This window comes from Sphaeramia orbicularis, chromosome 4, assembly GCF_902148855.1.
Source record: "Sphaeramia orbicularis chromosome 4, fSphaOr1.1, whole genome shotgun sequence".
In the NCBI taxonomy this organism is placed as follows: Eukaryota; Metazoa; Chordata; class Actinopteri; order Kurtiformes; family Apogonidae; genus Sphaeramia; species Sphaeramia orbicularis.
In genome coordinates this window covers 51,992,515-52,016,778 of record NC_043960.1, presented here as the reverse complement: position 1 = coordinate 52,016,778, position 24,264 = coordinate 51,992,515, and the positions used below count along the sequence as shown (strand labels likewise).

The 24,264-nt window shown below is 36.0% G+C and overlaps 1 protein-coding gene across 1 annotated transcript; it reads right to left on the bottom strand.

Moving 5' to 3' along the window:
• Positions 1-616: 616 nt before the first annotated feature.
• On the bottom strand, positions 617-23,640 carry mcoln2 (mucolipin TRP cation channel 2). Its single transcript, XM_030131296.1, has 14 exons — positions 23,442-23,640; positions 22,035-22,188; positions 21,084-21,257; positions 18,317-18,473; positions 18,129-18,207; positions 17,955-18,051; positions 17,574-17,673; positions 15,931-16,043; positions 15,510-15,659; positions 14,188-14,289; positions 13,042-13,164; positions 8,343-8,549; positions 8,071-8,204; positions 617-929 (listed from the first exon to the last, which is right to left on the bottom strand). The coding sequence occupies exons 1-14, from the start codon at positions 23,483-23,485 to the stop codon at positions 893-895; spliced, it is 1,671 nt and encodes a 556-aa protein (XP_029987156.1). The 5' UTR covers positions 23,486-23,640; the 3' UTR covers positions 617-892.
• Positions 23,641-24,264: the final 624 nt, after the last annotated feature.

The window sequence follows — 24,264 nt, the reverse complement described above, 5'->3', positions numbered from 1 at the left end:
AACCAATTAACCTACTGTATAAGTGCATGTCTTTGGATGGTGGGAGGAAGCCGGAGTACCCGGAGAGAACCCACGCAGACACGGGGAGAACATGCAAACTCCACACAGAAAAGTCCCACCCTCCGTCGACTGGTGTTGGAATCGAACCCAGGACCTTCTTGCTGTGAGGCACAAGTGCTAACCACTGCACCACCGTGTCGTCCTACTTACCTACTTACTTAGTAAGTAGGGCGACTGTAAACTACTGTTACTTAGTAACAGTAGTTTATATTTTATGCTCATTCACTTTTGCATGCCATTCTTAAATGCCACTTTGTTTTGTTTGTTTTTAATTTCCTAGTTAAATTATCCTGTTTTTATTTTTGTACAGTACATCTTAAATTCCATTGGCGTTCAGTGTGGACGGCAAAGTAAGACTGTCATTATACTGGGAAACATGTTTCTTCACTTTATATATGACAATAGAAATACTTTGAATCTTGAATCTTTGAATATCTGTTAAACCCATGGTCCCATCATTCCATTATCCCACAGCTTTGACAGCTTACTTCTGTGCCTCATACTTAAAGTTTTTGAGGCTAAATGACAACACAATAACTAAAAACATGACAATGGGTAATTGAATAATATTTACTGTATTAACATTTCATCAAACACACTCACAAAACTTGAGAATAAATGTCACATTGCACTGCATGACATTGCATATCACGGGTCAAATCCAGAGACAGTCAAACTTGTTCAAAAGACAAGTGCAGTAGTACCGAAACATGAGACTCATGTTCAAGTTTCATGAACATAAGTAGAGGGAAGAGGAAACTTGGTTTGAAGCTCTGTTCCCAGAATCCTCTTCCTCGTCCTCCTCCTCTTTTCTGAATCATCTGAACAGCTGTCAGCTGATGAGAACAACATTGTCATTTTCTGGAATTCTGCAAAATAACCATCCAAAAGTAGCATTAGTAATGTCTTATCGGCATATACAGATGACCTCATACATGCTTTGTACTGTAGTGATTGTTAAGGCTGATTTCCTGGTATGTGCGGTATTCAGAGTATATGTAGTGAAATGTGGTGGTGAAGGTGCAGACTGTACCCAACTGAATACCTCCCTGGTCTTCACATACAAGCAGTTCTATCATAAGAAAAGTCAGGCTATAGCTCAGCTCAGTTTGGTAAAATCTTTCCTACACTAACAAAGAAATATTTTGATTTATTACCAAAAATAGGATGGCACCACCATGTCAGTGTAATGCTGCATCTGTGGTTACAAATGAAATGGGATGAAGTATTCCATTTGGCCACCTCATAATTCCATCTGAAGGACAAACCTGACATAAGCAGCACAGTTTCAATTCATAATTCTTTTCAGTTCCACAATCTGCTGAAGTATTTTGAGGATGTGAATGTAGTATGGTCATATTCTTGTGTTCATTGTCTTGGAAAGCAAAAGTGCTTCAGCCTTAGCCTTTAAACAGATAATATGCAGCTACTGAGCAGAACTCAGTTCTCTTTGTCAAAGTTGTTTTTAAAAGACAAATTATTCACTGAATCAACTTTAGGATTATAGATATGTATCCTGTCAAATCCCATCTGTGTAATAGCGAAGTTTCAAGAGTTTTTCATTTCATACATGAGTAAACTTGATATATTTGCTTTACAGTAGAAGATAAGAGTAGGAAGTAGATTAACGAATGGAGATGAAATTTCATCCAGTAAGTCATTAAAATGTTTGCTTAATATCTACATTTATGTTTTAAGAGCACAGGGAGAAAAAGATACACACAAATCAAATTGATCAGGCCAGAGGTTGTAAATGACTGCAATTATGGAGTCTGTGTAACCTGACGAGGGGAATGCTAATGACCAAAAGTCAGCTCATTTCAGCAGGTCACTGGTACTTTGTGTTAATCAGGATTAATTCAGTTGCCTCTCTCCCACTGCATTATCCATGAAACACCATTACTACATAATGGCTATGTAACTGAGACTGTACTTCCTTAAACACTTAGGCATCTAAAGCAGGAAAACTAGATGGCTTTGACACAGAAAATAGCTGTAAAAAATGCAGGAACAAAATGAGAACAATGGAAGAGGTTGGAAACTAAGGAATCATGAGTGGAAAACATTTTTGTTCATCATTCACAGCAAAAAAAATTTTGGTCACAATTAATGAATTGACTTCTACCCACCTATTGCATGATTCTAAGTTACTCCTACAGCGTGCCCAAATATTTATTTGAGAAGAACAAAGAACAATATTTTGAAAACAAACACTGTACACATGTATGTGACACTGTAAGGTTGGATATGCATCTCCATATATGTCTCTAAATTATCTGTGTGAATGTGAGAGTGAAATAGTTGATCAGTTGATGAGGCCAAATCTGACCTAAAAGATGTAACATAAGGGTCAGATCAAGGGAAAGTGGACATGTGCTAATGCTAATGGCTTTAATCCTGCCAAAGACACTGAACCAGTAAACATTCAGTCTGTGTTTACTGAAGTTAAGACACCAGCACCATCCTCTTCAACCAGAACCAGTCGACTGAAGTTAACAAGGGCTGATTTCAAGAATGTGCTGCAGAAATTCAGATGTTTATAAGTTTAAAATCAGGAGACTGAACATGAACAATTCAAAAACTGTGTGAGCCAATCACATGCTGTATGATAAACTTTTGAAATGACTAATAATGCTGCAAAATAAATGTTTGAAACATGAAGCAGAGTTGGAAGACTGATGCTTTGTTACTGTATATTATTCATTATTTTTATTAAAATTATGACCAAAGTATATTTGTTATTGTTACTTTTTATCTATAATAAATAAAAGTGACCAAGGATTTATGAATTTTTCTTCAGTATTTAAGTCCTCCGTTAAATGTTGGCTATTAGGCCTGCGGCTATGTGACCAAGGGGCCTTGCGACTTCGTAACGGAGTGCTTTCGCTCTAATTCACAAGGCAATCAATATTTTGCTACAGAAATTGGCAGTCTTGTAGATAAACATTCTATCTAAAACACCAATGTCCATTTAGAACAATAGTTGAACAGGAACAGCATGTTATCCCTTTGTGTGTAAACCCTAAAAAGTAGATGTACTTTTTCAGCGGCTGCATGACTGAGCATGTTTTTTGTAATTTTCACATAATAAAGTGAACTCAGGCAAATTATCATACATACCATTTTAAAGCACTTGCTCATACCTACACAGAAATATAAAATAAACTTATTTGTGTCATTTAATGAAAAAGTTGCAGGTCACTGAACAGCAACGTTGTGCCTATGTGACCACCTGATCTGACCCATAATCAAACCAACATATAAAGAGGCAGTGTTTTGGCAGTAGAAAAGTCACTCCTATTTGTGTGTATTACCATTTGAATGGTTTATTAGTTTATTGATAAGCGTTAGTTGGTGGTTTTGCTGCATAGTTAACATTACTTGTCTGCAGTAGAGGCAATTGTTAACATCATCTTGCTCTCTGTCACTAATTTTCTGATATTCCAGAGAAAGTGCATTTGATTCAAGATTGTTTTGATGCTGCAAAATGACAAAATTCTAAATGTGGAAATTATGGCAATTCATAACATAGTCAGGTCTAATCTGGAGTGATATAAATTTTGTAATTTTGCTTCTGTACATCTGAGTGGATTTGAAATGAAACACTCCAGATGTGATTGAAGTGTCGGCTTTCTACTTAAATCTGAGGGGTATAGCAAAAATACTGCTACAACCATTTAGGAAAGTAAATGTGGAATGTAGTGTCTTTGATTCGATATATTGTAAGGCCCATTGTGGCTGCAATAGCTGGTTTCTAGAACTTTTTTTTTGGACTCATTTATAAAATGTCCTATAAGTTGGCAAGAGAACCACCGATATATTCACCGATTTAAACTGGTATTTAAACAAATGGTCTGGTCCCAGTATAAAGATAGAGGGTCCTAATACTTCTGTTACATTAATATTCTGTCTTGTCTTATTTCGTTTGTTCCTTGTTTTTTGTGTGTTTGTTGATTGTTATGTTTTGTTTGATTGCTGTTGTTGTTTACTTTGTCTTATTGTTTACTTTATTGTGTATTCATTTGTGTGGCCTTCAAGAATTTATGTATGTATGTACTTATTTATTTACTTTTCTGGTATGTCAGTATGGGTGCGTATGCATGTGTATGTGAGGATGATAAGTGAGGTTAATTACTCATAAGAGATCCAAGGAACTTGACTTTTCATATATTATGATGATAGGAAGCTAAAGGATAGACTGTTGTGTGGAGAAGGGGTGGGATTAAATGAGTTATACTTCCTCCCACTCCTTTTTGAATGTGCGAATAAAGTCATGTATAACTAAAAACAAAAAAACCCAAGTTATTTTCTAACATAAACGAGCAAAATCAAACAACAGTACTCATACCTTATGTGAGTTTGACTTAACTGCTGCAGTCCATTGACAGCAGAGGAGTCGAATAGTTTTTAGAACTACTGCTTCTGTTCTGTATTCTCAGTAAAATATAGAGCTAAATGTTCCTTACTTTCAGTGACTTAGTAATTTCAGTCTCAATAATATGCAAGTTATCACAAGAATTTGTTTTAAAATGTTAATATTAGGATCATGACAATTAAACAATTACCCTGACCAAAATACTGCTGAATAATATCACACTGTATTTGTATGTCATCACTGACTGAAAACTATTTTTGGCAGAAAACAATGGGCCTCATGTAAGAAACCATATACAAACATATTTTCTTTTATTTTTGTTCATATCCTCTATATTCTCTTACTTTGTTAATATCCATAGATGTGTGAGATTCACCAGTGTTTTCTTATTTTCGCTGTTACTCCGGGTAAGATAAAATTTTACAAGTAAACTCATACAAACATAACAGTAAAACAGTACAGCCCAGGATGTATGTGTTCAATGGACGGAAATACGCTTGAAATTTTAGCAACACAGAAACAAATAATACAATCTAATTCAGATGATTTTATGTTTTAGAGGACTGTCTATGATTGGTTATTAAATTTGTGGTTGAAAAATATGTTATTCATCAATTGAACCACATCACCACTGTCAAGTGGAGCGTCTGATTGGACACCCTTATATCAGAAATAGTAAAAACAAAAAAAAAAAAACTAAACTAAAGTACATCTTTGGGGCAAAGTAGAATTAATTTTTTTTTTCACTTTAACACGTTATCCCTCAGATTATTTTTGTCATGATAGGCCATAAATGAATAAACAAAAAAGGAAAAAGGAAGGGAAACTATGGCCCTCTGTGTTGCAGTGAATAAATAAATGAATAAATAAATAATCACATATATATATATATATATATATATATATATATATATACATATATATACATATATATATATGTAAGGGTAGAGACTGCGATCTGGTAGGATCGGCGATTCTACCAGTAGAGACTCTGATCGTAGTCTCTACCGGTAGAAACTCCGATCACAGTCTCTACTGGTAGAAACTCCGATCCTGCCAGTAGAAGGGTTAGGGTTAGGGTTAGGGGTTAGGGTTAGGGCTCGGATCGGAGTTTCTACCAGTAGAGACTCTGATCGGAGTTTCTACTGGTAGAGACTACGATCGGAGTCTCTACTGGTAGAATCGCCGATCCTACCAGATCGCAGTCTCTACCCTGACATATATATATATCTTTTAATGCTGAGCATATAAGCAGTTAAACGCACGTACTGACACTGTAAAAGACGACATGTTTCCTTTGTTGGATTTGTTGTCAAAGTATTTGGATTTCTCCTTTTTCTTACAGATTTTTTTGGTGGCATCCTCGACATTGCTGACCCAAAGTCAGCTGACTGGTAACGGCACAATACCTGCCCTTTTATGGTGTTTTGGGGGTGTAACATATGCTAATTGGCCATGTGCGTCCCATTTATGACCCAGTGAGATTCAACATTCAGCACACCTGGGTAAGAGCAGATTTGGATGTTAAGAACATTTGGTGCATCCAGAGTTGGTTCATCATATTTTTTCTCTTAATGAAAAAAAAAAAAGCGAAAATGTCAGAGAAATTTAAGAGAATGTCGCTGCATGAGGCCCAATGTTTGATTGCAATCATGACATTATTTCTTGTTAAATACTCCTCATTATTGCTACCTCTGTGAAAGTTATCTCTGATTTCTGTCACTCATTGACTGTCAATAAAAAATATAGAAAGACAGAAATACTAGGAAAATGAGCAATAGAGAAAAAATTATGAGAGTTGTAACCAAATGACACTTCAGCAAACAACGGTTATACTATACCAGGTTTAGTGGAAAAATTGTTGAATGACTTTCTAGTTCTGCATTGGGAAGAAAATGATATTCCAGTTTTTGCCATCATTATATCTCCTTGCATTATATGCTTTTTTTCATCAGAAAACAGAAGTGAAACTCAGGTTAGAAACTACAGCTGTATTTGGTTAAACACGTCAATGTTAGGCAGGGAAGTAGTGCTCCTCAACAACAGGTGGTCCCAAACTGTGGCCTACGGGTTACATGGTATAATAAAGCACAAGCAGAGTTCATTACAATACAAAATCAGAATGTTTACTAAGAAAGGATGAAAATGTGGTAAAAGCTGCTGAATGACACTGCACTGGAAAAAATCTAAATCTTACTAAGTGTATTTTTCTCATTTCTAGTCAAAATATCTCATCACACTTAAAATAAGACATAATCACCTAAAGAGTAACTTTTTAGTGAGATATAAGAACATATTTTTAGACAATAGACCTTGAAAATCTTATTTCAAGAAATCTTACCAAGATAATTTTCACTTGTTCCATTGGCAGATTTTTTTTTTAGCTTGAATTAAGCAGAAAAAAAAAAAAAAGGAAATTAAGCAAATAAAATCTGCCACTGGAACAAGTGAAAATTATCTTGGTAAGATTTCTTGAAATAAGATTTTCAAGATTTATTGTCTAAAAATAAGTTCTTATATCTCACTGAAAAGTTACTCTTTAGCTGATTATGTCTTATTTTAAGTGTGATGAGATATTTTGACTAGAAATGAGAAAAATGCACTTGGTAAGATTTAGATTTATACTGTGTGTATGTTATATTCACCCCTAAATCTAATAATTCTTCCAAACTAACCGGCATACTCTGATTTAAAAATAAATAAATAAAAAGTCAGCCCGAGTCCAAATGCTGGTGGTGCTGCCATCGCCTCTTTCTATGGGAAGTCAAACAAGAGATGGTGATGACTGGGAGAGGATGGTGGTGCGAAGGGGGCTTTTCCCAGCCTACAGCCTTAGTTTCTCTGTAATCAGTCCATCACTGGGTGTGTCCGCATAACTCCCACCACTAATTTCATTGCTCTCAGACCATATAAAGACCAAGCCAAACCACAGCATGGAGGAAACTCCGCTCCAGTCTGCTGCCCACTGATGATAGAGATTGGCTCATAGAGAAGGAATGAACATATATAGAGGAAGACAATATAGTGCTGTAACAACAACGTGGATGCAGTGTAAACTTTGCATCTTGGTAAATACTGACATTCGAACCTTTCTTGGTGGTGTGTCACATGTGACTGTAGTCCTGAGCACTAACATGACAAGATGACAAACTGCTGTAAATCAACACTAAAATGTAATTATGAACAGGATGCATTTCATGCCAACTGTAAGAAGAAAAAAAAAAACACACATTGGCAGAGACACAATAATTAAAGAGTCCACAATGAGCAAACAAACTGTGCATCCCTATCGTGCCGTGTCGCCTTTGTTTAAACAAAGAAAAAATGAAAGGAGAAAGTAAAAAGAAATAAGTAAGAACAGGAGTAAAACTTAACACCAACAAAACCTTGTGCGTGTAATTTGAGGAATGTCTATTTAAATCTTTACATTTAGAAGATAAATAAATGTGTTACTACCTAACATGACCTTTGAGCTGGGCATTAAAACTATTTTAATATTTAATTATCTCATTTGTTTGTATAGTGCATGTTGCGCATGATGCAGTTGAGTGTGAGGATAGTAAATATTATTATTATTATTATTGTCATTATTATTAACCTAAGGTACTGTAACGTGAATGTAAATATTGTCATACCGTTGGCAGCAGCAGAGAACAGAATATCTGACATGTGCATCTACGTGACTGCTCTCCTCTACCACCGGAAAGTCCTTCTGATCTCTGAGAAACTTGTGCAGGTCTGTCAACGGGAATCCATGCTTTTGATATTTCTGTCAAATGAAATAACATGTTCAGCAGAGAATTCTCATTTTCTTAAAGGAGTTTAGTATTCCCTAAAGACACCAAGGCATTCTGCGTCTGGAGATTCCACTCATGACATTCCTTCATGACAGTGAATTCAAAGGTACCTTGATGGTCTCATAAGCATCGGTGATCAGGGCGATGAAGAGCGACAAAACCATGTAGATGAACAGGGAGATGAAAGAGTAGAGGTAGACTCTGCTGAAGATCCACACCAAGGTGTTTTTGTCCTTGAGCTGGGCGAAAGTGGTGAACATGTCGTCACCGTTTACCAGGGAGAACAAGCACTCAGCCACACGACTCAGGCCTTCAAACTAAGAGAGATGGAGGAGGACACAAGAGATGGAGATTATATGAAAGCTGCAAAGTTTAAACACAATCATTCTGATCTCTGAGACACTTCAATCCATACTTTTGATATTTCTGTCAAATATATATCAACCTTTGGCAACATAATCAGTAGATATATTAAGATTAACAGCCCTTATATTAACATTAAAGCTCAACAAGTTTCAGATTCACTGCAGTTATCTGTGAAGATGCCAAAGAACTGTCATTCATTGCTATTAAATTAGTTTTCATTCATTTGACTCATTAACATCATTTAAACTTTCTTTAATAATCACATTGATAATATACTGTCTAGTATTGTACAAATTGCTGCTCTAATTTGAGTCTTACTAGAGTGTTTAATATGTATATTTGGTGTGTGTAGACAGACAGACAGACAGACAGACAGATAGACAGATAGATAGATAGATAGATAGATAGATAGATAGATAGATAGATAGATAGATAGATACATAGATACATAGATACATAGATATATAGATATGTCGAGGCCCAAAACGGAATCTGGCCCGATTCAGAATGGAATCCTGCTGCTTTAATGTTATTTTTATCCCATGTTTAATGCAAATGATCTAAATTATTACAAAAATCAATACATGGAATTTGCAAATATGTGAAAAAAAAAAAAAGAAACAAACAAAATTTTAATTGTAAACTATAATACACTTTATTTACAAATAGAACCTAGTGGTACTCCTCACCAATATATGGTACAGTGAAATCGACTGAAATTGACAATAGTTACTCAAGGAATGTAAGACTGAAAATGTAAAATTATGACAAATTATGGAATTATGGATCATTTACATTAAACATGGTATAAAAATAACATTATAGCAGCAGGATTCCATTCTAGGCCGGCCTAGAATAGAATTCCATTCTGGGCCGGCCCGATTCTGAATCGGGCCAGATTCTGTTTTGGGCCTCGACAGATACACAGACAGACAGACAGATAGATAGTTATATATATATATATATATATATATATATATATATATATATATATATATATATATATATATATGTATATATTTTTCTTTTACTGCTGTATTGATAAATTCTTTCCTGCTACTTTTTATTATACTTGAATGGAGCAATTGTAACACCCAATAATTTCCCCCTGGGATTAATAAAGTATTCTGATTCTGAAAATGAAGCACTACTGTAACAATATTATAATATTCAATGTTGGGAATATTATCTCATTTCTACAGTTAGGTCTGCTTAAATCTTACATTTTGGACCTTTGACTTCTTTTGGTATCTTTAATAATCAGTATCTAATATAATTGTGAAAATCATATTTTTGGCCAAATTGTGATAACTGTGTAAGTGTACTCTCCTAACACTGCTGCTTCATTTTTCGTCATTCGCTATGAATGTGCTATGAGGCTAATTCAGTTCAACTTTATTTATAAAGTGCATTTCATGCACAAAGCCGACTCAGTGTGCTTCACAACAGGTATATAAGATAGCCACAGTAAAAAACAATCATAAAAAAGAGAGTGCAACTGCAAGTAAACAATCATATGTACACACACTTAAACTCACATATACCAACACAACCGCATGCATACACACAACTCAACAGAACGCTGTTGAAAAAAGATATGTTTTTAATCTGTTTTTAAAAATGTCTACTGATGTGGCACGTTTAACTGCATTAGGCAGGCGTTCCATTTTTGTGGTGCATATACACTAAAAACTGCCTCCCCTTTCTTGGATCTAGTGTGAGGGACAAGTAAGTTGCCACTGTCTGTTGACTGAAGTGTTCTTGGTGGGGTGTAAATGATGAGCATATCTGTGATGTAATGTACTAATATTAAGACTAATGTTATGTCATCCCTGCCCTGTGTAAATTTTCAATTTTAATTCATATGTTCCCAGTGCAGCATTAAATGGCTCTTTATCTTCATTAGATGTTCTGCATGTGCATAATTTAACTATTGTTAACCTTACACTACACTAATACCATAACAAAACACATCATTAATTGCAATTATATGACAAAACATCTTTTAAACAGCTTCTAAGCAACACACAATAGGATAATGTAACTTATAGGCAGATTTTAAAAGAAATATCACAAGACAATATGCTTCGGAACCACTACAACATGGTTTATAGAGACGGAGATGCAGGAACAAGGAAAAACAGAAGCCTGAAAGAAGTACAACAGCTAATGGAGGAGGATCGATAAAGGCCGAAAGACAAACAGAGACAGATGGCTTGGAGGGAGAGCCTGAAAGCCTGACACAAACATTATGAAAGAGCTGAGTTCCCCCAGAACATGATAGCATCTAAAAACAACATCCCTCTCAAGTCGTATGGATCCGGGGCACAGCACTTGAAGACGTGTGGGATGGCAAGTCCTAGAACATCCTTTGTTTATTCCTTCAGTAAATACACTGAAGATCCTGGAATGGCTCACAGCACACTACATGGAACTCCCCCCAGCCACTGCAATGTAAATATCATGACTGAGTGTAAAGTTGACAGCAGCATTGGAAACATAAGGAAGTGAAACCTGTGACTCTGAATACAAACAAAGAAGTGGATATGAGGGCTTCAATTTTATGCTCAAGAGTTACTTCAACTATAACCCACCAGTCATTATCTAGCTTTTAAGTAAACAGATTTGGCAAAGGCACTTAGAATTAATCAACAACTTATTTACAAGAGTGACTCCTTAAGATGAACAAACTCTATTTGATCAGAGAGACAAGCATTCAGCTGATCTGAGTCCATCTTGAGCCAGTCTCTGATGACCACAACCTTGTTTAGACGCCTACTGCTGCATGGACTTCCGTAAATAATTTACCTTAACGGGCGAGGACAGTTAAACACTCCATATTTCCTTAATAGCACTTGCTCTTAGAGTCACTCTGTAAGTCTGACTAACCAACGAGTTGAAGTAGTGGTCAGTTCTGTCTAAAGAACCATGACTGCACAGTAAATATCTACAGTTTATACAAAAGCATTTATTGTCTTTGTTTATCATCCAAGCTGTGTGCTGTGTTTTACTATGTTGTGCAGTAAACTTCCATTGAAAAGTCTAATTTGAAGCACAAATTGTCATCAGAAAGTTCCAAATCTGGTCTTCTTGCTTTTAAGTTAACCATACAAGGCTAACTGTCCTTACAATGAGTCTTGGGGTCATTAAGGTTGGATTCACAGACTGAACTCATGCTGACACCTAGTGGCTGTTAACATACATTAAAATACAATGCTCAAGAACCTGAACCTGCTCCAGTCAAACAAACAGACAATTCATTTTCAGGGCCTATTGCTCAAATAGCAGCTCAAACACTAAATAGTAGCAGTTTTCAACAAATGTCCAGAAAGTCAAACAACTTTGAGGAAACATCCAATAATCAATCACCTGTAAATGATGAAAAAATTATGCCGCACACAGCTGTGAAGTACATGATGATTATTTACTACTGATATTTTTTCCCCTAATTCTGTCGACTTGAAAAACTCAAGAACTTTCCTATTGTGCAAATAAGTTGAGTAATTCAATCTCAGAATGCTCTTTCAGCTACTTGTAGTTCCCTAATGTTCTTGTGGCCTCAGCGCTTTTGCTGTTAAAAAAAATCTGATGAAAAACTAAGAAAAAGCACCTTTCATGAAACCCAAGGACACTGTACAGCAAAGGGTAAAAAAAACAATAAATAAAATACAAAAGACTGTAAACAAAATACAAAGGAAAAGTGCAAGAAATGTAGTACAGGGTAAGATATAAGGGAATTATTATGGTGAGTAGGCAATTTTGAAGAGGTGAGTCTTGAGTCTGGACTTGAAGATAGACAGAGTCACTAAGGTGGATGGATGGTGGCAGAGAGTTCCACAGCAGGGGAGCAGAGCGACTGAAGGAAGAAAATGTTGCAGAGGGAAAGAGGTAGGTGATAAATAGAAGGGCAGAGCCCTGGGGCACACCAGTGGTTCCTGTGGAGGGATCTGACCTGAGAGATTTAAGCTGAACGAACTGAGTGCAGCCTGACAGATAAGAATGAAACCGAAGGGGGGGGGGGGGGGGGGGGCAATGGAGGAGTCTACTGAGGAGGATGGGGTCTGAGATGGTGTCGAAGGCTGCACTCAGGTCAAGGAGGATGAGGATGGAAAGTAACCCAGAGTCAGCTGCAGGAGATCACTAGTGGTTTTTATGAGGGCAGTTTCTGTGCTATGATGGGGGCAGAAACCAGACTGGAAAGGCTCGTAGAGGCTATTACTCATTAGATGACTATGAAGTTGAGTGGCAACTAATATTAATTTTCATTAGCAATGTAAAATGCACTTTAGGACTTCTGTCTTCTTAGAATAAAGGTAAAACACTGACTAGAGTGTGTCTATATAAATTAAGTGAGTGAGAAGCAGGTCAAGGATTCACACTAGCAACTTCACTGTTGAGCCATCCTCCACTGCCTCTACTCTCACTAGGCCAGTTTGACAGTACCTTTTCATGGTATGGCCCCAGTACAATCCATCCACAGAAGGTGTAACCCAGGTAGATCATGCCAGCGCAGCAACAGAATCGCAGGACCTTGGGGAAGGCTGCTTTCATGGTTAAAATGAGTACCTAAACACACAGAAAGGACACGAACAGAGTGAATATGCATCTGTGGTTGATTCAGTGATATATAAAGTTAGAGAGAATGTGGTCATATAAAATACTGCTCACTGTGCAAACTGTATTGAATGAAGACCACTATTTATTTTTGCACGAACTTCTAACACTTCTAACTTTATAAAATAACAATACACAGGCAGTAAAAATCCACCTGTGTAAGGATATTGACTCAGCGTAATTAATAAAACACCCCACTCACTGCATATCTTACTCTTTTGAGAATTTTCTGCCAGTACATAGTGTTTGTAGAACTTTACTCATATAAAATATATTAACAAAGTTTGACACTCTGTTGCAGTTTACAAAGATAAAAAATCTGCAGCTGTTTCATGCATACTGATTATGCCATCTATACTATCAAGGCCTTCATTATAAGATGTTAAAACTCTTCTATGTTCTACATACTCCTACCAGTAGAAAGAGCAACAAACATGTAAAGGCCCAGCCATGCAGAACACTGCACAAAATCTATCTAAAGAGGTCAAAAATTCACTGATTTCTTTCCCTGACTCAAACAAAAAAGCTGTCATATCGTAAAAGACCCACAGAAAATTCAGTACATAGATCAATATTTCCAAATGTGTGAATATTCTCAAATATTCCCAAAATGTGTGATTATAATGAAATTCAGCACATTTAAATTATTTACCCACCAAACAGGTGCACAGAGTTAGAACTGACTATGGCCATACTGTGATTATGAAAAAAATAATCACTTCTAGAATGATTCAAACAGTGTACATTTTTATACCATTAAACTTGACATAAGAGATGTTGTATTAACACATTATGCATCATACTTATTTCATTCAATACTGACACAAAATTTGTTCAAATAAATTTTCTGCATATTGCCTCTAGGAGACTGTTGACATTGGAAAATACTCCTTCCCCTTAGTGAACTGAGTAAATTTCTGTTGAGGGTTGAAGAATCTTATTTTTACAATGAGGGACAGCGGTGTTCAGACTCACATTGTATTTCTGGAAGTATCCGAGGTATCTTATCACGCCAACCCACACCATTAACGTAGATGTTCCCAGAAAAATACTGCACACATCATAACTGGTTAGACTCTATCAGAGAAGGGACAAAAAAATTAACTTTAAAGAGGACCAAGATGATGCTTTTTGTAAAAGGAAATGAGACAAAATATTTTAAGCAAATACAGTTCCAAAAGTTAAAAGTGATAGACATATGATGAAATACAAGTGAACTCATGATAATGGAGGGAGAATTATTATATAACAAAAACTATGCTCATGATAAACTTTGGGCCAACATCTATAAATCATTTTATGAGAGTTTAAAGTACAACGAGGGAGAGAAACAGAACGTCCCACCTCATCTTAACTCATGCATAAAAAGTTTTGCTTTTATGTTCTTGAGAGATAACACAAATTACCTCTGTGAAAACATCTTTAGAGCATCTTGTACACTGTAAAATTATTCAGCCTCACAGTCTATGTTTAGGGTCATGTAAAGAAATAAGGAAGGAGGAACTCCAGCAGTATTCTGAAATCACTCTGTCACACTGAAAGCAGATCATAACTTTTTACTGAAAGCACAAAACAGAAGAAAAACTGTGGGTTCTGCTCAAGAAGCCTGAGATAGAGGAAAGAGAACGTTTATTTCACCTCTGTCCCACTGAGGAAAACTACTATAAAAAGGACAAACCAAGACATCACACTCAAGTTCAAATAAACAGTGCCTGTACTGAGACACTCCAAAGTCCACCAGTCACTGAAAGGACCATTTCACTGCTGTTATTTTATTGCCTGACTCAAAACCAAAGGTCTTATTTGTAATTCCTCTCACAATCCTTATATAATGTATAATGTTGTTTATAAGCTCAATGACAGATTCTATGAACTTTCCATAAAACCATTACAAAAATGGCATGATCTGTCAAAAATCACATTAATACATTACATTTACTGTTACTTTCATTTATCATATTTGTCAGTTGTATCTCACATATTTAACTAAAAGGTTTGACTGATGAAAGTCTTTACTTGTAGTTTATGAATTCTGGTTTGCTGGCCCCGTTGCTGCTGTTACTCAACCCTTCATCCATCCTAGATGTGTTAGTAACTGTACATTACACTGTATAATATGTTCATTTCCTGGTGACTGTGCCCCTACATTTAAGCTTCCCAGGATCACCTTATGAATTCATTTACTTCATAGGATTTTTGTTCTTTATTTCAGAAGCAATATGTCTTATAATTAAGCCATCTGTACACTAAATACAGCAATTTTATTTTCATAGAAAACAATATATTGCTTTAATTACCTTTGCTTGAATTTCCATCTTCAGTATGGACCCAATTATGGCCAAGAGGTCGCTGACAATGATTAGCACATACCAGCCATTTAGGAACTCTCTCTGGTCATCCTCACACACTGTGCGATTGTAGTTCTCTTTGAAAAACCTAGAAAACCTCTTAAATTACAACAATACAGTTTGTCACATTGCCAGATAGGTAGACAGTATTAAAATAAAAACAAAAGAAAACAAAACAAAAATTTTCTGTATATATATGTAATAGGGATGAAAATTTAGATGCCTTAATAATACCAATTTGACTCATTTCAGGACCTTTATTCAAAAAGAGTAAAGAATAAACAAAAACAAAAAAATGAAAAGCAGTATAAAAACACATCAATCATATACATAAAAAATTGATCAAGCACGTGCAGAGTGTACAGCTGACCTGCAGTAACCTAACAGCCAATATGATGGAGCGGGTGCACAGCACAGCTGATGTGATGCAAACTAGGATGACAAAGCCGTCAAACACCAGGAGATAGTGTGTGTTCTTCTGAGCTGAGAAAGAAAAAAAATGTGGTTGAGTGTTTATCTCTTACACACACGTACAGATAACTCCACTTGCTGGAAAACGCCTCAGTAACTCTATAATATCCTGGCTTAAACTGTTCTCCTCCATATGATTCAGGCCAAAAGTATGTATGTATGTGTGGACCAAAAATGCTCTAAGTTTTTATTAGTGTGTGAGATAAAAACAATTAGTAGTAAGTTGAACATAGAAAAGTGTTTTCTTGTACATTGTTTTTTCACTGTTTTTTTTTGTTTGTTTTTTAAAATCATTACATAATAATAATATTCCAAGTATTAGTCTGTTTGCCTTAAAAAAGACCGACCGCTTTTATTTCTGTGATTTATCGTCAGTGGAGTTCAGCAGTAGAGACCTGACACAGAACAACATCCATATACTACCCAGAATACAACATCAATGATGGCTCTGTTCCATTTAGTTACCCAAGGAGGTTATTCCAGTGAACCAGCATGTCAAAATAAGAACAATAGACACTTAGATCCCTAAACAGAATACACACAGTCCTAAACGCACCAAGTAAACCCATGACATTTCTGCTTTCAGGTTAGAAGGTTAAAAAAATCATTAGCCTCATAGCATAATTGTTTAACTTACACATAAATGTACAAAAGTATTGGGACCCATTGAATTCAGGTGTTTCTTTTCTAATAGGGGTCTGGGATACAAAACAATAATGACAAATGTCATAATATAGTTTTATATTGTGATAAATTTCATATCAGTTATTAATATTGATGTTTATATGTCAAATCAGCATGAACAGGACATCTTACAGCTGTAGACATGATGTGTCCCAATATTTATGTCCATATAATTTATAAACATCAATATTTTCTTGAAGTTTAATGGAAGATTTTTCTTCCTAAGTGAGATGTGAAGAAAGTAGATGGTTAGTTGTGGTAGAAAAATATTATTTACAGTCAGAGCATGAAAAATATTTGAGAAATTTAGAGGTGAAACATTTTAAATCATAGTCATATATATCTCAATATAAAAATATATTACAATATTTGTCATTATTGTTTTGTACCCCAGACCTCCGTTAGAAAAGAAACACCTGAAATCAACATGTCCCAATACTTTTGTCCATTTGTGTATAACTTAAGCAATTGTGCTGTGGCTAACAGAATGTAGAGAGAACTGTTGTTGATATTTTCACTGCCATTGTAAGGCCTAAGGAAAGCATCCAAACCTCTCTAAGCTATCATGAAAACAAAGAAAGAAACGGACTTTTTAGGACAAAGGTTTTGTTTTTATCTTTACCTCTAGCTTTTCCTACATTTTGTGCAAAATGATGTGATGTTGTGCAATTTTTTTTCTTTCTTTCTTTCACACATATGTTAAGGGCATTGCTTATCTATATGTGAAAATACCCATGAAAATGTGAAATTATTAATTTGACTTGTCTCACAGGGATCTGGTCTTTCTCCAATCCCCTCCACTCCATGGACTCCCTTTTACCAACCCCAAAGGTTCTGCTTTTAATAATTCTTCCTTACCTGTCCCAGATATCTTCCAGTCTCTGCAAGCACTGCTCTGAGCATCTATGTCCACAAATATTTTCACTTTCCCACTGTGACACTGGTTGTCAAATGTTATCTAGGGGCAAAACCAAATTTGATTAAAAAAAATTAAATTAATTCAATTCAAATTCAATTACAAAAAAAGACAGTTAAGGTAAGACAGGTTGTTTTGCTAATAAGAAATAGTTTCTTTTTTTTAAATAAAAATAATAAGATATCTGCACAATACTTTAACTCCTCTTTACTTGTTTACTCATCCACACACATACAAGACAGCAATTAAGCATGGATTTCACATATTCTGGCTTTTTATCTCATTTACAGTTAATAATGAATGAAAATATCACTAAACAGTACCGTGACAAAGAAAGAGTAGCAGTCAGGTAACTCCCGTGATCGAACTGTCTGTAGGTTAATTCCCTTCAGTTGGAACATGATCTTTATATCAATAAGTCTGAAAACAAAGACAATGAATTCACTTCAGTCCCATGAAAAAAGAAATGATGTGTACTAGCTGAAATGACGGCATACCTGTAAAAGTCCAAATCAAAAAAGGATGAATTCTGGGTTCTCCACAGGTTTGCAGTCTTTGGATCATGTGACATACAAACTAAGAATAGGCAATGAAACCAATCAGATATTTCTACAACATTATCACATAGATCTGTCCTGCTCATTTGTAGTTCTGTATTTGGGATTTGGACCGTTGTTCATCGCACCTTCCTCTAGCTGAGCATCTATGTCGTAGGATTCATCCGAGGGCTTCACGCTGCCTCTCTTGTAGTACTGCTTACAGATGGTGAGAAGCAGCAGCTTACCATCTTCATCCTCTGCATATCCGATGGGACCCACAGAGAGATGGACCAGTTGGCTGTACTGTTAAGTTAAGAAAACTCTGGTAAAAAAAAAAAACGGCGAAATGGGATTTCCATAATTTTGCAAAGGAGCTGGAAATGACCCAATGAAAAGGTAGAATAGAATATAAAACTAAAGTATTAAGATGGGGAAATTAGGATGATTTACAAGCAATCAGTATGCGCAGAAATTGTCTACGATGGCCAATGGTTAATATTAGGCTTCTCAGTATTTACTGAGTGTGTTGGGTTTCCTCTTGCCTTAATTCAGAACAAATATGAAAGGTCAAAGGTGAGAGGCAACCATTTTTGATCCAGTTTGAATCATGCCATTATTTACGCATATGATGTTTGTCAGTGGAAATGTAATAAAGTTCTCCTCACGACTGCTGTTTTTCTTAGAGTGACAAGAGTAGCATTAAGGAAGTGCAAGTAACATAAGTTTGGTCATGTTGAACGTGCACAGATGTCTTCAGACTCAGAATAGACTGTGGAGAAACAAAGTTGGAATGATGTCATGTCACTTACATGATTTTTGGATGTGTAATATGTTTAATTACCTGTTTTCACATTTTATTTCATTACTTTTTTGACTTGAAATTTTTTTTTAACTGACAAACATCGTATCAAACATCATATCATTAGCCTCATAGCATAATTGCCTAAGTCATACACTATATGGACAAAAATATGTAGACCTGTTGAGTTCAGGTGTTTCTTTTCTAACAGGGGTCTGGGATACAAAACAAGAATGACAAATGTCAGAATATAGTTTTATATTCGGATAAATATCATATTGACAACTATTAATGATGTTTATATCTCCAATCAGCATGAGCAGTACATCTTACAGCTGTAGATATGATGTGTCCCAATATTTTTGTACATATAGTTTATAAACATCAAAATTTCATTAAAGAGGTGGAAAAAGTACTCATATTCTGTACTTAAGTAGAAGTACAGCTACTTGTGTATAAAAACACTCTTGTAAAATTAGAAGTCCAGTTTCAACTCCTTTAAAAATAAAAAAGTACAACTTCTCAATTGTAACAACGTACAAAAGCAAAAAGTAAAATTGCATTTTTTGTCAAGAATGAAACAATAATTATTCAAACAGGCAAAAATCATAAAAGTTTCCATTTTTTAATTCCACAGTGAATGGTACTGACCACATTCCTGCACCGGGTCAGGTACCCAACAGATAACCCGCAAAAACATGCGGGGATGGGTCAAAAAAAAAAATATCCTAAGAATTTTCATGGGTACGGGCACAGGTAAAATTAAACTAAATGCAGGCGGGTAGCGGGCAAGGAAGAGAAAAATTAAAACAAGATTCATGGATGAAAATAATTGTCAGGACATTTAATGACGACGATCATCTAATCTGACCGTGGTTTGTTTTATTTTGAAGTGAGCTTCACCTCTGTTTACATTCGACCAAAGACGTCACTGAACAACACATATTCAAGATTTATTGATGGCGTGCGTTTTAGCCAAAAGTAAAGCCCTTAAGTGTGAGTTACTACGCAGAGAATGGGCTTAATCATGGATCAGGTCGCGATACTCAGCTTTGCGGGTACAGGCAGAAACGTTTGGAAAAAGTGGACCCATGCAGGACTCTGGTACTGACCCTGTACTGGACTCTGGTACTGACCCTGGTCAAAGCCTGTGCTCCCTTCTCTTTGCCACACTGATTTTCCCTCTGAAGTGATGTCTTTTACGTACTGTCACATCCATTTAGGTTGAAAAAATAACAAGCCTATTCTGAGAATGTAAGGAGTATAAAGTACAGATATTTATGCAAAAATGTAGGGAGTAAAAGTAAAAAGTTGCCAGAAAAATAAATGCTCAAGTAAAGTACAGATACCTAAAAAAAAATCTACTTAAGTACAGTAACAAAGTACTTATTCTTTGTTACTTCCTACCTCTGTTCCTAAGTAAAATATGAAGAAAGTAGATGGTTAGTTGTGGTTGGAAATTATTATTTACAGTCAAAGCATGAAAATTGTTTTTTTTTTTTAATTTAGAGGTAGAACATTTAAAATCATAGTCATGAACAAAAAAAAAAAATCAATGTTGAGAGAAATGAAGCAAAAACTATCTCAAGACATTTTGGAAGGAAAGATAACAATTTAAACCAAACTAACCAATGCAATGATATTTATCTCAATACAAAACTATATTCTGACATTAGTCATTATTGTTTTGTATCCCAGACCCCTGTTAGAAAAGAAACACCTGAATTCAACATGTCCATAGACTTTTGTACATATAGTGTATGACTTAGGCAATTATGCGATGAGGCTAATGATATGTGTAATTGGTTATCCAGTTCAAAAAGGATCTGTTGCTTATGATTATTATACAGATTTATTTTCTGAAGTAGGTTCCGTAGGGTATATGGGGGGGGGGGGGTGCTTTGGCTACCTGTTGGCATTTTCTTGCTACAGACTATCATTACTGTATCCCCTAGCAAAAATGACTCATCAAGCCCTTTACATTGCAAACCTACAGCTCCACAGCTCAAACCACTACTCATTAACATTTAACAACAATCAATACTCATCATATTTCCATAACAACAGCAACAGCAGAAAGTGAACACATATGAGATAAAGTTGGTTGGACTTGCCTGATCCAGGATGTAAAACAGACTATCATAGACAGCCTGTTGAGTGTACACAGCTACACTGTAATCATCCTCATCCATCCCACTGTAGTCCTTCAGGAACAGGGTTTTGAGAGTCACAGTGTTCTCCTCCTTGTAGGCCACTACCAGCTGGTTGTTAAGGCCGAACAGAACAAGCTACAGAGAGAAAAAACTGTTGTAATATGTCATAAAGCCGTAAAGGAGGTCATGTTATTACCTCCGTCAAGGAACGGTGAAGGTTATGTTTTGTTTGTCTGTTAGCAAGATAACTCAAAATGGAAGGATATTATATTATGGAAGGATTTTGATGAAATTTTCAGGAAATGTTGATACTGGCACAAGGAACAAATGTTGGTGGTGATGGGGGGGGGGGCACATGACTGATCTGCCTTGGCAGAGGTTTGCGCTCTCTGAGTGCTTTCGTAGTTTTTTATTTTATTTTCAGTGTTGTAGCCAAATTTCACTGATTTAAACACATAAAAGGTTGGAGACGATTCAAAGAAGCATTCCAAACACCACTGTACTGTACTAATCTCCCTTTAGTCAGAACAATCAGAATCAGAATACTTAATTAATTCCAGAGGAAATTGTTGTGTGTTACATTTGCTCTGTGCAAGTACAATAAACCAATAAACAGAAGCAGGAAAGAAATTATCAATACAGAAACACACACACATACACATATATATATGTAATACATATTAAAAACAACACTATTAGAACACAATTAGAACAGCAATTTGTACAATATGTACTAGAGAAATATCAATATAAGTAAAAAATATATATATGTAAATAAGTGCAGAAATATTGTGTATAATTATAATTATGTTGGCTTTGAGGTGGAATTTAAAAGTCTGATGGCCACAGGCAGGAATGTTTTCCTGTGTCATTTAGTGGTACATTTGGCTTTACACCTGCATTATTACATACTTGAGTGGTGATCATGACGATTTTCAGGATCTGCACCCCGAGTTTCCAAGGGATCTGCCGTCGGGCCCGGTACTTCTCACAGGGGCTCATGAAGTAGTACCTCAGGTCATCTCTCAGGTTTTCCTCTTTGATAATGTCCTGAGTCATGGTGGAGCTGTAAAGTTAGGAACACAAAGAACCAGTGTACATCAAACAGAAACTGGGAGACAGATGAAAAACACTGACCACAACCTGGCACTGGTAATAGTGCTAAGGAAAAGGGTATTTTTTATATTTTGTGAGTGAGTTAATGATTTTTCTGCTGGTTTAACTCAGTAGTGAAATGCTACTAATAGGCTATACTTATACAAATCTGAGATATTTACTTTGAGTATTTCCATCTTCTCCAGTTCAACTACATTTATCTAAAAACTCCAATTACTTTTGAGAAATCATTTTGTCATTTCCTTCAGGTATCAAAAAATCCTAAATGTATGTGATAAACTGAAGGACTAAGTGTTGCTTAAGGTACTGACAAAATTCTTCTCAAGTTAAATAACTCTTTTAAACCCTGTCTCAAATGTGGTTCTTACAGGACAGCAATGCTACAAACATATGATGATTTCATAGAGTATTTCAAAAGGGATGCAGGGAATTTGCACCCTGGGGACACCTACAACGACCTTTGGCATGTACAGCTGTAAAATTCAACATAAACATATGCATACATTATTGCAGTGGTGAAATTATTTCAAAACCAGCATATGCAACAGTAAAACACTGGCCATTGTACTTCACACTGACTACTTTTGACTTTTCATTTCATACTTTAATTGAACTTTTACCGTTTGGGGTTCACAATTTTGGTGTGAATACTTCCTCTTCCACTGACTAAGATTCTCATGCATAGGAGGAAAATACAGAAATGAAAGTGTGTGTGTGTGGGGGGGGAAACGTTATTTTTTTTCAATGTGCCTGCTTAAGCAATCGTTTGTTCAGTGCAGTACAGGAGAGACATATTCTCATAGAAAGAACCCCATGTACTAAACACACTGGTTGCATTCATGTTGCAGCTTGGGTTTAAGTCCAAGGTTAGCCCAGAGTGAGCAAGTTCAGTATTTGCTGTTTGACCACAAACCTAAACTGATATACAGCCCACATACTCATGTAAAAATGCTCTATTCAGTTGCATTTTGTTGGACCTGCGACTGAATTTTTGCTGTGTTAAATACTAGTCATATCATTTAAGTGTTGCTTGGTTAATATGTAAACACCATTATGGGGTTTAAAGCAAGTTAAATGAACTTTTACAAACTAAATAGAGGTTTAGAAGACATTTAAAGTGTGCCATAATAGTTAATACTTTCGGGTTTAAAAATGCCTAAAACAAAACTCTTTGGAAAGCGGAAATTAATTAGAAAAACTTACCTTACTGAATTACTCCTTTCCAGATATCGACCAAATAATTCCATTATTGATTAGTTACGTGAAATGATCAGTTAAGGAAAAAATGTAAAGGCAGTTTGGAAGATGCTTCTATTTATGACGCTAATTACGGCGCAGAGGAATCCTACAGCTGCTCGTGAGTGTGTTAGACCTGGCAGCGTCAGCTCAGACAATCAGGAAATGATTTGCAAGCCACGCGCAGGTTCCTACTCCCAGGAGCTGTTAGAGCATCAGCGCGTGCCGCCAGGGTTTTTTTTTTTTCTTTCCCCTGCGTGCCGCCAGGGGTCCGCGAGACAACCGAGAGTGATAGTACGTCACTTCAGTAGTCATGTACAACTCTCCAAACCTACATAAGAAGTCCGTACATTTACAGTATCTCACAAAAGTGAATACACCCCTCACATTTGTGCAGATATTTAATTCTATCTTTTAATGGGACAACACTGAAGAAATGACACTTGGATACAATGTAAAGTAGTCAGTGCACAGCTTGTAAAAGAGTGTAAATTCACTGTCCCCTCAAAATAACTCAACACACAGCTATTCATGTCTAAACCGCTGGCAATAATGTCCAAAAATGTCCAAATTGGGCCCAGTTAGTTATTTGTCCCTCCTTGGTGTCATGTGACTCGTTAGTACAAGGTCTCAGGTATGAATGGGGGGCAGGTGTGTTAAATATGGTGTTATCTCTCTCACACTCTCTCATACTGGTCACTGGAAGTTCAACATGGCGCCTCATGCCAAAGGATCTGAGGATCTGAACAACAGAATTGTTGCTCTACATAAAGGTGGCCTAGGCTGTAAG

Excerpts from the sequence above, each read along its gene's own strand:
- mcoln2 (XM_030131296.1), bottom strand. The coding sequence starts at position 23,485 with ATGGAATTATTTGGTCGATATCTGGAAAGGAGTAATTCAGTAAG. Across the intron at positions 21,258-22,034 it reads TCGTCATGATCACCACTCAA|CTTGTTCTGTTCGGCCTTAA; the intron begins GTATGTAATAAT and ends TTCTCTCTGTAG. Across the intron at positions 17,674-17,954 it reads GCTACTCTTTCTTTGTCACG|ATAACATTTGACAACCAGTG; the intron begins GTACTGTTTAGT and ends TTTTGCCCCTAG.